We start from the raw sequence: 14,511 nt of genomic DNA, 5'->3' as shown, positions 1-14,511 counted from the left end.
TATTTGTCTTACTAGAAAAAAAAGACACTTCCTAAGTTAGGCCAGCAAATAGTGTGACCCCTATGCACACCCTTACTCTTCAGTGCTGCCCACAGGAATGAAAAATCTAAGCAATATCTTCTTAATATCTGTTTGGTTTCTCCAAGACAACAATGAGATCAGAAGCAAATAAAATTCTTCTTTCCTGTGCTTCTCTGATGTTTCTCCAGAGACAAAATACCTCGGTGTTCACACAAGTGTTTCTTTTTGAGTTTCAGCTGAGATCTTACAAAGTCACACAATGGGTCAGATTTTCCAATTAGTGTCTTGACATGAGGGCGGCACGGTGGCGCAGTGGGTAGCGCTGCTGCCTCGCAGTTGGGAAATCTGGGGACCTGGGTTCGCTTCCCGGGTCCTCCCTGCGTGGAGTTTGCATGTTCTCCCCGTGTCTGTGTGGGTTTCCTCCGGGCGCTCCGGTTTCCTCCCACAGTCCAAAGACATGCAGGTTGGGTGGATTGGCGATTCTACATTGGCCCTAGTGTGTGCTTGGTGTGTGGGTGTGTGTGTCCTGCGGTGGGTTGGCACCCTGCCCGGGATTGGTTCCTGCCTTGTGCCCTGTGTTGGCTGGGATTGGCTCCAGCAGACCCCCGTGACCCTGTGTTTGGATTCAGCGGGTTGGAACATGGATGGATGGATGTCTTGACATTTTTTTTTTTTTTACAATTTGCTAGTATTTGCATTGTGTGCTCAGTAATATCTGGTTAAATGTGTGGACAGTTGTTTGCTTTAATAAAACACTTTACGATGATTACAAAACTGTGGTCCTTGCTTCTGATTAATACTATTAGTTGTTTTAATTTAGATTGCTGTGCTCTAATTAGATGACACTCATTCTACAGTAGTGGAAAAGACAGGCAGTGTGGAATAGTTAGGACTTTGAGATTGTGGGTTCAGATCGCACTGCTGACAGTAACGCAAGTGCTCTGATTGGAAGAACAAAAGAAATGTAACCAATTGTAGCTCAGATGTAGCTCAGATGTTGTCAGTCACCTTGGATAAAGGCATCAGTCCAATAATAAGTAATAAATATCAAGTCTTGAAAGAGATTAAAACAAGCTTAGGGAGAGATCTTCCAAAATATGCCTGCCTTTCAAACCAAATTCAAATCTACCTCAGCTGTATTTCATGTCTTCTTTTTGTCTAAAGTTACTTCTCCTTAGGAATGTTAGGAGACACATCTGTGACAAAGCTGATTCATAAATGAATCATAAATGAGAATCTCTTTTAAGTCTCACAAGCCATCAAAGAGCAACCTTTGAGCAGAAAAGTTTTCCTATGGGTGAAAAGAGAAGGCTGTGTGACTGTCTATTTTAGATCTTTAGAATTCTTTAAGGCATCCATAAACTGGTTCAGAAGATTTATTTTCCTGTTAAATAGTGAAGAACACTTAGTGTGAAATATGTGGTTTGTAGTCAGGGAAGAAATCAACACCCACTTCTTGACACAAAGCACTGAGAAAATCTAAAACACAGCACCAGATCATGTGGTTAAAAAGGAGATTCTTGCTGTTTAAATATTGAGAAAGCACCTAATTAAATAATCCTGATGACCTAAGTGCTCTATACTTGTTTTTCAGACTTTTATGTTTTTACAGAACATAACTGCTTATGGCATTTAAGTGACAAAGTGTGACTTGGTGATTCTGAGCTAGTAAATCTTAAAACTTCATTCAGAAATCATTAAGTCACAATGTAGGTTCTTCTTGTACTTATAGATCAGTACATCCACATAATTACGTACCAATGATTATAAATTTAAAACACTATTTCATTTACTCAGTGGGTATAAATGACCTGCCAGTAATTAGGTAGGGTGACTTTTTTTTTAATCTTCTTCTCTTGTGTGGTTTGTGGTTGGTTTTAAAGAGTCATTTCCCCGCCACTCACGTTGAATATAAAGACATGAAGTGCAAAACCAAGCTACAGAAACAATCAGCCATGCTGCGAATATACTGGATTACCATCACCGCTGTCTGTGTGGGACTGGCAGGTAAACTAGGGCTGGCTGAAGAAGAAATTAAGGAAAGGGGTCTTTCAGCTATTTCAGTCTGCAGTGTCAAAGTCTGATGCTTATAAAGCAAACTAACATATGTGCAAAGATGTGTTGGAAGTCTAGTAGAACATCTAAGCTGAAAACAGCTGTTATCATTCTCTTAGCATGTGTAGTAATTATTTTGGATGATACTCTTGATGTCCTGTACATCATCTCATCATATTCACTTTCTCTCCTGTTAGTTGTCTCTGGTGAAAAGATCATTGATGGGACAGAAGCTGAAGCCCACAGTCGACCCTATATGGCCTTGTTGAAGATAAAAAGTGGTAAAAACGAATCCTGGTGTGGTGGTTTCCTCATTCTCCCAAACTTCATCCTGACTGCAGCTCACTGCCAAGGAGAGTAAGTTTCAACATGTCTGCCACTCTTGTTATTTATTTCAAGCTTTACAATCCTAATGTCTTTTTTAAACCAATAAATTCCAGGAACAGACCAGAAAAGAATGTAATATATAGAGCTGAATCAGTTTGTGTGTGCGTATAGTGGTGTGTGTGTGTATGTGTGTGCGTGCGTGTGTGAGTCTGTGTTTATCTGGTATGCAAATCCACTCTGACAAATTTTACACAGGTTGCCCATTTATACAGAGGAAGACTGAATGCTTTGTTTTTATTCCAAAGTTTACCAGTTGTACCCCACCCGGACAGTGCTGGGCTTGCGTCTGTCCAGTATGCAAATCCACAACGACGAAGCTATTTCCACCAAAGATTTCCCGTTTGTACAGAGGAACACCATGGACTGTGCTGTGTTCCAAGGTTTAGTTGATGCCCCTACCTTAAGCAGCCTCAGTTACAGGGAGGGATATCATTTGAATAATGAAGTCAGTGGAAGTGTTTAACCAACCATCCATCCATCCATTTTCCAACATAGGGTCACGGGGGTCTGCTGGAGCCAATCCCAGCCAACACAGGGCACAAGGCAGGGAACCAATCCCGGGCAGGGTGCCAACCCTCCGCAGGACACACACAAACACACCCAGCACACACTAGGGCCAATTTAGAATCACCAATCCACCTAACCTGCATGTCTTTGGACTGTGGGAGGAAACAGGAGCGCCTGGAGGAAACCCACGCAGACACGGGGAGTACATGCAAACTCCACGCAGGGTGGACCTGGGAAGCGAACCCGGGTCTCCTAACTGCGAGGCAGCAGCGCTACCACTGCGCCACTGTGCTGCCTTGTGGATATTTAGGTATTTTAGCACCAAAAAGACTTGCAAAGATTTAACATTTGACTCTTTAATACATGCATCATCATGTTGATTTTCACTTTCTTTTAGTATTAGTTGGTGCAGTTTGTATCTAATTTACATGTTAATAGATGAATTCCACGACTGTTAGTAAGTTCAACAGTAGATGGATGCTCTCTTTGAATTTAATTTATTTACTTATATAGTACAGTATGTAAGAGCCAATGGACTCCATTTCACTGTTTGATAAACTCATTACTTATCCATTTTTGATATCAAGAAGTGTCAAAGAAGTGACACCTCTACTTCCAGACATGAATTTTACACAAATGTGATATGCAGTCTAACATAATGTATTTTTTTTCCAGGTTAGGTTAGAAAAAGACTTTAGCCAAATAAAAGAATAAGTCAAAGTCAAAGTGAACTTTATTGTCATCTCAGCCATATACAAGTATACAGATAGACGAAATTGCGAAGCTCAGGGTCCACAGTGTAACAACATGACGTGCAAATAATAAATTAAAAATAGAATTAAAATTTAAATTTAAAATTAAAACACAAACAAGACAAGACATTGTGCAAAGACAAGACAAAGAAGTAGCAGCAATATTGATGTGTAAGATACTGTATGTAATATAATAAATAAATAATAAATAATAGATATAGATAATACAGAAATTATCAGTGTATGATAATAGTTGTTTAAGACGTGTAAACAATGACAGGTCAGAATGTTTCACAGCAGAAGGATAACAAGAGTGTCAAAATACTTAAAGGTCAGTAGGAGATTTTCAGTTCTTTTCTCCATGCACACTCGTCTTTGCAGGACAGTGGCTCACATGTATGAAAGTTCTGTTTTTAGAGGTGTCTGAGGCAGTGTGGAAGGTCCCAGGGGGCAGCCTGGTGTTAAGGAGTCTAAACAACTTGGGTGTAAAAACTCTCCTGCAGCCTGGCAGATCTGGCTCTGATGCTGCAGTATCTTCTCTTGAATGGCAGAAGTGTGAAAAGTCCATGTGAGGGGTGTAAGGGGTCCTGCACAATGCTGCAGGCCTTGCGGACACTGCGTTTGTAAAATATGTCCTGTAGTGAAGGGAGAGGCACCCCAATAATGTTCTCTGCTATCTTCACTATCCTTTGCAGTCGCTTGCGGTCGGATATGTTGCAGTTGCCATACCAGACAGTGATGCAGCTGCTCAGAACACTCTCAATGGTGCCTCTGTAGAATATGGTGAGGATGGAAGGGGTAAGACTTGTTCGTTTCAATCGCATCAGGAAGTGTAGTCTCTGCTGGGCTTTCTTGATTAGTGATGAGGTGTTATGTGTCCATGTAAGTTCCTCAGTTATGTGCACACCGAGGAACTTGGTACTCCTAACAGTCTCCACATCTAAACCGTTGATGCTAAGTGGGATGTGGGCAGGACGTGATTTTCTGAAGTCCACGATTATCTCTTTTGTTGTGTCGACATTGAGAGATAGATTGTTGTCTTCACACCATGCAGACAACCGTTCTACCTCATCTCTGTATGCTGTTTCATCATCCCTGCTTATCAGTCCCAGCACCGTTGTATCATCCGCAAACTTGATGATGTGATTGGTGTTGTGCGTGGCTGTGCAGTCGTGAGTCAGAAGGGTGAAGAGCAGTGGACTAAGCACGCAGCCCTGCGGTGCTCCAGTGCTTAGTGTGATGATGCTGGAAGTGTTATAGTCCATCCGAACTGACCGGGGCCTCTCTGTCAAGAAGTCCAGGATCCAATTGCAGAGGGTGGTGTTCAAGCCCAACCTGCTCAGTTTTACAACCAGCTTTGGAGGGATGATTGTGTTGAAGGCAGAGCTAAAGTCTATGAATAGCATCCTGACATATGTGTCTTTTTTATCCAGATGTGTCAGGGAGAGGTGAAGGGCAGAGCATATGGCGTCCTCAGTTGACCTGTTTGAGCTGTATGCAAACTGAAGAGAGTCAAGGGAGGCAGGGAGATTAGTCTTTATGTGTGACATGACTAACCTTTCGAAACACTTCATTATGATTGGCGTGAGTGTAACTGGTCAGTAGTCATTCAGGCATGTCACTGATGACTTCTTCAGCACTGGTATGATGGTGGTTGACTTGAAGCATGCTGGGAATGACAACTGGCTCAGAGGTGTGTTGAAAATGTCTGTGAGGACACTAGCCTAATTGTAACAATACTAATAATAATAGGTCATAAAATACAATAGCTGTTAGACAGAATGAGGGTTAAACAATACCCCAAGTGCTAATTCTCAGAGTTAATGTGTAGGTGTCATGTGTTCAGTCTAGTGTGACAATGGCATTTGGTCACTTGACTCACTAGAATCCTACAGTTGTAATTTATGATTTGAGAGAAACATCCATTTATTATGTGACTGAGGGAGATGGGGAGCCAGTGTCTATCTCAGTAGTACCTGGTGCAAGGTGGGAAACAACCCCGGAAAGAGCACCAGCCCATCACAGTGAACACTCACACTCAGGACTCAGAGCAACCATCTTAGGGAAAGGCTATTAGCTAGCGTGTGAACTCTCTGCTTTCTTCCTTTCCGCTTTGTTAATTGATTTAATGCTTTGAGCTATGACTGTCGGATCTCTCTTTGACTACTCAGTAAGTCTCTTCCCAAGTTATGATTCACTGCATTCTTAACTTATTTGTTCATCTCCTGGCCTGACTATGTGACCCTTTTCGTTCCCTTCTCTCATCCTATTGAGAGCATTTCAGTTATATTGGGACTCTGTTGTTTGGCTCCCTTTGGGATTCTTTGTGCTTTCTGTTTTCCATGTGGGTGTTTCTGGTTCCTTGATCTTCTGTTTTGTTTTAATATTATGGGGGTTTAGGCTTTTTTGGATTATTTGGGATTTTTCTTTCACCTTTTTTTTAATTCTTGGATTTGACTAATATTTTAAATGATTAAATTATTTATTTCCTTCATTTAAGTTTTGAGGGGTTTCTGTTCATTTTTTCGTTTATTCTATTTTTAATTATTTATTTATTAATTTTCTCATTCCTTTAGATATCATCACTGCTAATTTTTTAAATGTATTATTGTGTTGTATGTTGTAAGTTCTTTATTTAAGGTGTTTGGGTGACTTTTAAATCTCTGCTTGGTAAAATAATAGCCCAGACAGTATACCAGTTTACTGCAGAGCATATTCACTCACACCGGATCACGTTTGAGTCAGTAGTCATCTAATCTGCAGGTTTCAGGGATGTGGGTGAAAACCACAACACAGTGCATGACGAAAAGCCACATGAACACATGAGAAGAAATGCAAAGAAATTAGGTAGCTGGTAATGAATGCGAAGGGAGGCCTTGGCTTCCTTATATGGCAACAGTTTATTGAGCACATAAGTTACGTAAATCAATAATGGATGACATTTATTTTAGAAACCGCTTTAGATCACTAATATAAAAAGTATTAGACTGCTGATATAAATAAGGCTAGACTAGCCACTCCTAAGCATATTGATTCATCTGTGTTCTTCAAGAATGTGAACATTCAATATGAGTCACCAGCACCTACCACAGGTCTGATAAAAAATTATTAGAAAAGCAATCATCTTTCACAAAAGCAGCGTTTCACATATTTTAAAAAATACCTTGAAGAAGTCTGTAAAAATATACCTGAAGTAAGCAATGTTTTCTTCATGCTTTTGTGGAACTGCACTCAGGAAAGTTGTTATGAAAAGCACCAATCATTTGTTTGTGCTTTGTGGTGATGTACGTAGCAAACTCTACATACAATGCACCATCACTTTCAGCTGCTCCTATAAAGGAATAATTGAACAGACATACAAGAGGCTTCCTACTTTCATGTCCACCGCTTGAATTTAACTCAACATATTTTTTGCAGCAGTAAGGCAGATCTCACCTGCTACTATGGCACAGAACACACACAGGCAGTGAATTTAAGCACAGGACTCTTGAGATGTGAGTCCAGGAAACTCAATTTCATAATATTGATGATAAATGTGGCTCAGGTTTTTATTTTATTCTTACATCTTTTTGACACTTTTTTTTCCATTTGTTTTGCCAAGGTTTAATTTCTAACGCCTTTTCACTCAAAAATCTTGCAGTTTGTCTTGCAGAGTTACCTAGAGGGAAGGAGGTTTCTTTCTTTTCTTTAATACTGTAAATAATTGATGTTACAAACAAACAAAGACATTGTAGGGTTTCTTCTGTTCTGTTTATTTTCTCCCCCTTATCCAAAAAATTCTGGAATACCATTTGAGTGAAACTGAAATGAATAAAATGGCAATTACAAAGTACAGTGATATTTACTGGAAACCAGGGGGGCGTACAGCCGCCCCAACCCTGACACCGACAGGCAGAGACACAAGTAAGTGCACAACACACTTTTATTTATAGTGGGGAGACTCTTCTTTCTCACTCCCCAGAGCACAACGTAGTACAACACACCAAAGTACAATTCACAGTCCCTTTCTTCTCTTTGCTTCTCTCTCAGCCTTCCTGCTTCAATCATTTAAAAGCTTGTAAAGCAACTACTCTACCGAGCTGTGTGATCTGCATGTCGCGCTGCGTGTCAATCATTTAAAAGCCTGTACAGCAACTGCTGCTACCGAGCTGTGTTATCTACATTTCGCGCTGCACGTCGATCATTTAAAAGCCTGTAAAGCAGCTAATGCTACCGAGCTGCGTGATCTGCATGTCACGCTGCGTGACAATCATTTAAAAGCCTGTACAGCAGCTGTCCTTTTGTCTCACTTCCTTGTCTCGTGGGACGTTAAAGTGTGTCCGAGAAATTGTTTGTAAGTAGGCTGTGATGTGCAAGAAGTCTCGCGGGACTTCAAAGTGTCTTTCTGAGATGATCACGTCTCGACCCAAAATTTTTTTATATAATAGTTAGATATATAATAACTGTGTAAGCCCGTGCTATAAAAAGCCTGGGGTCTTAGAAACTATTGAAATCGTCAGGAAAAAAATTGAAATGTAGAGAGATGTCAGGTAATTGAAAGGAACTACTCTGGGCATCTCTCTCCTAGGAGGATTCGTTTTGGCAACGTGCTCGCCTCACTTTTGTATTAGTGGTGGGAGGAAAAGTAAAAAGATGTTAGCGGCTAAGTAACTTTGTCTTTCTTCTGAGGTTTAATTTTCCTGACTTGCTATAACCACTTGTGTTATTAGCGGCTAAGCGAGTTTTCTGTTTCCTCAGAGGCAGAGCCTTTACCCCAACTCCACCTCTCACTTCCATGCCAGACAGACACACACACTTCCACGTGTAGACGTTTATATATAAGACAAAGACAGGAAAAAGTTTTGGGGTTTCGCTCTATGTATTGTCAAAGTAGTAAGCAAGAATTCAGGAATGAGTCCAGAATGGGACTGATTGGGAAAGGCAAGTGGCTGGTTTTATTGGCAGTGGGAGAGAAGAGGAGGATTCAATGTGGCACAGGTGGAAATGAGGTCTGTCGGAAGAAAGTGGAACCTGGTTGGGGTTTAGCTGTTCTTTCCTTCTGGTGATCTGCAGAGGATGGAAAAAAGACATTAGTGCACTTCATCAACCCCTGACCCGGCGTTATACTTTTAGTTAAGCCCATTGACTGCCTCCCATGCTCACGTGTGTGACAATATTTTACAATGTACATGTAATCGTAAGATGCAGATCAATAATGGACAACTGGTTTGGCTTGAAAAATTGACGTATTTTGTAAGTTTTAAACCTTTTCCTCTGTACCCCATACCCTCCATTGTAAAGCGCCAATGTGGGAAAGATATTTTTTTAATATACAGAAACTGCTTAACTTCAGAACACAATTTTGCATGGAAAATGTATATATAGTACATTAATGAAACATCTTTGATTTGAAAAATACCAAAGTTATCCTTTAGCACATGGTGCTATTTGATAAGATATTGGAAATGCATCAGACAGATAAACTCTCCAAATATTAATGAAGAAATTGTTAGTAGTTTCAAACTGATTAAGCATCACATAGACTTTCTGTGGCTAGAATTCCAGGCAACATGCTTCCAAATTATGGAAGTGTGCATACATGGTACTCAATCGACTCCCTAGAACCTGTTCATCAATATTTTGAAGAGCACTTATTCATATGGACATTACCAACATATTGTAAATTCGTCTTAAAATAGCAATAAGTAGCTACAGACTGCTCTTCAAATAGATGGGGCTAAATGCCTGTGTGACAGTGACCTGTTTAACATAAACAGGGAGCACTTGCATTGTACAAGCTCAAGAACATTCAAGAAGACAGGTGCTGTCTTTCAGAGAGAGGATCAATAGCAGCTCTATGCAGGAGATATGGATTCTGGGCAATGAAAATGAGACTGAGAGATACTGAGATTGAGAGAGAGTGAATGACAGTGAGGAGAGCAATCATGAGAATGAGCCATTAACGATACTGGCAGTATAAACTAGACAGTTTATATTTACCGCATGAAGCCACAACATAAAGCATGCATACTGAGTGACCAAACAACATTTACACTTGTTGTGGCCTGTTCAATCAGTGAATTGATTGCCTCATAGTCAGTAGGTAACACTGTTTGGTCAATGCTTCACAGCAAACAGTGTCACAGCAGACGATGTCCGACTATGCTAACAGAAGAAGAGTTGTGCCTGCTATTTCTAACTATAAGAGAAAGAAAAGGAGAAGGTGGAGTGTCAGACCCATTGACCAAAAGCAGCGACACAAGGGCAAATATGATAGTCTCATGAATGAGAGACCTACGTGTATTGCCATTGTTTTTTTTTCATGTGTTTCCTTAGGTTTTGATGACCTGTTGTGTCATATCCAGCCCTTTGTTCATCATTCTGGCACCCACATTACCAGCCTCTCCTTGAAATTCACCATTTTGGATACACATCTGCCATGTTCGCGGCATTTCTCCAAATCTGACATCATAACCCTCAGGCTCAGCAAAGACACATCAAGCATAAACTCGGCTTTACATTAAGGAATGGGAACAGCAGGAGACTAGCAAGGTTTTGTCTTTGGTGCTTGTTTGTTGCTTTACAAGTCATTTCCCAAGGATTGTAACAACAGAAGAATGTAACTAGACCATTGGGCTTTTAAAGTACTGCTATTGAGTTTTAATAAATCTGTCCATTGCTTGGTACCCATTCCCATATGTTAAACTACCTTATGTCAGCAACTATCCCAATTCTTACTGCTTCTATGTTTGTAGTACTAGGGTTTTGTACCGTGTTAGCCATTATGAATGTATAGAAAACCCAAGCAAAATGACACCTTTTATTGGCTAACTAAAAAGATTACAATATGCAAGCTTTCGAGGCAACTCGAAGAAGGGGCCTGAGTTGCCTCGAAAGCTTGCATATTGTAATCTTTTTAGTTAGCCAATAAAATGTGTCATTTTGCTTGGCTTTTCTCTGCTTCTATGTTTGAATACAAACAGCACTAAGGATCTTTGGTACGTTACCATCTACAATGAGGCAAAAGTAATTGACAGAAAATGATTAACTAATAGGAATAGTTTCAGTCAATTAGTCCTGATTGACAAGTGACAAAACCATCTTGAAAAGGGACATTCTGGAATACATAACTCCAGCCATGTGGAAATCAAAATGTTGACAGAAGGTTGGAGTATACTGTATGTGCAGCATCAACGATTTCAGAAAGGGATGCCGAACCATCACAAGTCCTGCTCACCATGAGCCATTTTATAGTCTCCAGTCAATCTAAATTAATGTTTATGGGCTTCAGGACGGTGTGAACATATGGAGAACATGTAAAATACACATAGAAGGCACCAGGACTAAGTGCTCATGTAAGGTAATGACATCATTGAATCAAAATAAAATCATGATAATTTAATAATAATTAGATTACTTTTTAATTATGCATTTTTTCATAGTTTAATGACATATACAGTGGAATCTATTGTGAAAGATCAATCTGGCTACAGACAGACACTGAGAAACACAATCTCCCAAAAACACACAACTTTATTATTTTCCTTCTGCACATACAATGCACAGACCACAAGGCTCAGTCCTTTTGTGAATTTCCCATTGGGATTAATAAAGTATCTATCTATCTATCTATCTATCTTTTGCTTCTTCTCTCTTTTCTTTCTTTTTATCTTCTCTTCTGCTGCCTCCACTCTGCTCCCGAAAGATCTGTCCTCTTCCTTCTGACTCCGGCTCCCTGAATGGAGTGAGACAGCCCCTTTTATAATGCACCCGGATGTGTTCCAGGTACTCGCTGATGACCTTCCTGTACCACTTCCTGGTGTGGCAGAAGTGCTGCATGGGCACCCGGAAGCACACCAGCTATACCATGTTCCTGTTCCGGCAGCACTTTCTGGTGTGGCGGGACATCTGTAGTCCATGGCTCCGGAACCATTCAGGTGCCCCCTGGTGGTGGCCACGCCCCCCAACAGGGTTGAGCTTCCACACTCTATGGCCCCCATGCAATCCAGGGGGGCTGACCCTCTCCTGGTGAGGCAAAGTCCCCAGTCATTTATCACTATATATATATATTTTACTAATATTAAAAAGAAGTAAACACAAACACGGCGATCTATCCCATAGAAGTGAGCCCCGCGTCACCCTCTCCCAGCCCTCCTCTCTGGACTACATTGCTGAGCTGTCCGCCGCCAGTTTTATTTAATCGTCCACGTGACTGTCGCGGAAACTGCCACATTGTAACTTTTTTTTAGTTGCTAGTACTTGATAGTAGAAGAGTCTTTCTACTTTTTAACTGCACCGAGTTGTAAACAATGTGAAGACAAAACCGCCTTCAGCTGCGAGGGGTCGTGAGAACAAAGTGGACGCTGGGAGGCGCGGAATGTCGGGCTGCTCCGCGGGGTCGAGAGCTTCACAGTTTCAGGCAGCGTCCTCTCTTCTCGCACTGTTTGTGGCACTTCAAGTGCCCTTTCGGCTCCTGGGAGAGTGGAAATCTTTGCAAATGAGTGTAATCGGCACCATCAAAGCAGGACTCTGTTTGTAAATTGCCCTGCACAACTACTTACTGTCCCTTAAGGTGAGTTCGGGTCACTAAAACCCCGCAACATTCAAGGTTGCTTTTATGATCAATTATTTAAAGAAGATGGAGAGTTTACATCTAAGAAGATATACAGACCTTTTCATGTAATGTGTTGGACTTGGGAATTGTTTGGACCTTCTGCCCGTTAAGCATGGAAGGGCATCATCCACATTTATCAGAATTATTTTTCTCTTAAATCACAGGCACATAGTGCAAGGTTGTCAGGCAGAAATTTGGACGTTCACATAGAAAATGTAATTTCTATACCACAGCGGTCGTGTAATGCCTTTCAAAAGGGATCTACTACCGAGAGATGATCCAAATACATTTTAACTGCTGTTAGTACTACTTACCTGTTGTGTTATAGTGCCTTTAAAATGTAATTTACCCAAAACCACTCCAGGTGTGCTCAATGTAACTTTACTTCTTAAAATGTTAATGTTTTACTGTTTAATAACTTATAGACTACATTTTTTTCCCTTGCACTCAGTGAGTGAAGCCACTGGGTAATCAGCTAGTATATATTTTTTTGGGGGGGGGGGGGGGGGGGGGGGGGGCACAAATGGTATTCCAAATAAAACAATCAAGCCTAGAACAATGCTACAATTCTTCTGACATTTTTTTTCACCATGTTTAGAAGATGATTTGTTTGGTCTCGTCATGAGATATTCTCTCTGTACTCCTCCCTATCCCTATACCCCCTATACACTCCCTATACACCCCCTATCTTCTAAAAATAATAGTACTAAGGTGTTGTGCCATTTTAGGCATTATGAATGCAGTGAGAAGTCAAGCAGAATGACATCTTTTATTGGCTAACTAGAAAGATTACAATATGTAAGCTTTCAAGGCAACTCAGGCCCCTCCAGGCTAAGATTCATTCAGCAAGAGAGGAGAACAATGTATGGTCAAGATCTTTGAATAAGTTAAATCAAATTTAGAACAATTTAAATTTTTTGTCTTCATCTGGCCGTCTTTGCTTTTTTCAATGCCCTACACCTTTTCTTTTACCATGCTGCTGATGATGATGATGCTGTTTTTCATTTCTTTATGACCTGCTCTCCCTGTACTCCTCCCTGACTCGCTTTCTGTCTATTGCTCAACAGGAGAATCACTGTTAAACTTGGGGTTCATAATCTCTCAAAAAAGGAGAAGTCCAGGCAGGAGATCCCAGCAGTGAAAATCATTCCTCATGAATGTTATAACAATATAACCCTAGTGAATGACATCATGCTTCTGAAGGTGAGTGTCACTGTGAGCTTAGATGGACTTGGGGACACAACAAGAACGTTTACTCTGCTGAGTCCAAAGATGTTGGAATTTTTTTTGTTTTTTTCTTATCTTGAAGCAACTAGAAATCCTTACATGTAGGTTAGATTGGGCTGGCATGTGTGCTGTTTATTACAATTTTAACAACAAACATTCCCATGAACAGCATTACACAGGACATATTTGAAGGACTGGTGTTCAGTTTTTCTATAGCTTATTAGAATTTCCCCATTCTTCCCTTGACTATTCAAAACAATAAAGAGCAAAAGACAAAACAAAACACCCTTTCATATGTTGCTCGACCATATATTGGAATGAGACAGAGTGATGATTGTCTCAGTAAAACCACATTCAGTCTATGTTCACACAGAGGTCTATCTTAAACAACACGACCAGGTGTCACGAGTTCCAGATAGCCATTTGATCTTCCTGTGCAGATAGTGCTTGCCTGCTGCTGCTCCCCATCTTCTATTACTTCTAAGATGTCTTAAATTCCCATTTCAGTTCAGACCCTCAGTACAAGCCTAAGAAGTCATTCATCTATAGGTGTACCAGGATACATTAAGTGACCACCAGAGATGAGGGCTCAGACTGACTTAATTCTGACTTTTCTTCATTTGGAACAGCTGAAGCACAAGGCCAAGATCACACATAAAGTGAGCACCATCAGCATTCCACAAAGAAATGAGTCCTTAAAGCCTTATTATGAATGCTCTGTGGCAGGATGGGGACTCACTAAAACCAATGGGACACTCAGCAATGTGCTGAGAGAAGCCAAGGTCAAGGTACAGCTCCAGTCTGCTTCTCACATCTTTGCAAGAGGCCCTGGAATAAAAGGGTTCTGCAATGTAAGTAAATATGCTTTCCTTTGAGAAAAATGGTACAAAGTGAAGTTTGATTGGTTTCTATGTATTCTCCAGCTTTCTTTTCTTTTAATTTCATCCAAAACATAATCTCTGAATTTAT

General features: G+C 40.6%; 1 protein-coding gene across 1 annotated transcript in view; it reads left to right on the top strand.

Annotated features, from left to right (window-relative positions):
- Positions 1-1,940: 1,940 nt before the first annotated feature.
- The window catches only part of LOC114662707 (transmembrane protease serine 9-like), a 40,442-nt gene continuing 27,871 nt past the window's right edge, over positions 1,941-14,511 (top strand). The window contains exons 1-4 of the mRNA XM_051935411.1: positions 1,941-2,028; positions 2,274-2,433; positions 13,383-13,518; positions 14,172-14,393. Coding sequence (XP_051791371.1) covers positions 1,941-2,028; positions 2,274-2,433; positions 13,383-13,518; positions 14,172-14,393 — 606 coding nt within the window. The remainder of the gene's footprint in view (positions 2,029-2,273; positions 2,434-13,382; positions 13,519-14,171; positions 14,394-14,511) is intronic.

Source organism: Erpetoichthys calabaricus, chromosome 12 (genome assembly GCF_900747795.2).
Source record: "Erpetoichthys calabaricus chromosome 12, fErpCal1.3, whole genome shotgun sequence".
NCBI lineage: Eukaryota > Metazoa > Chordata > Cladistia > Polypteriformes > Polypteridae > Erpetoichthys > Erpetoichthys calabaricus.
Note: the sequence above shows the minus strand (reverse complement) of the source record. Positions and strands in the feature narration are given on the sequence as shown.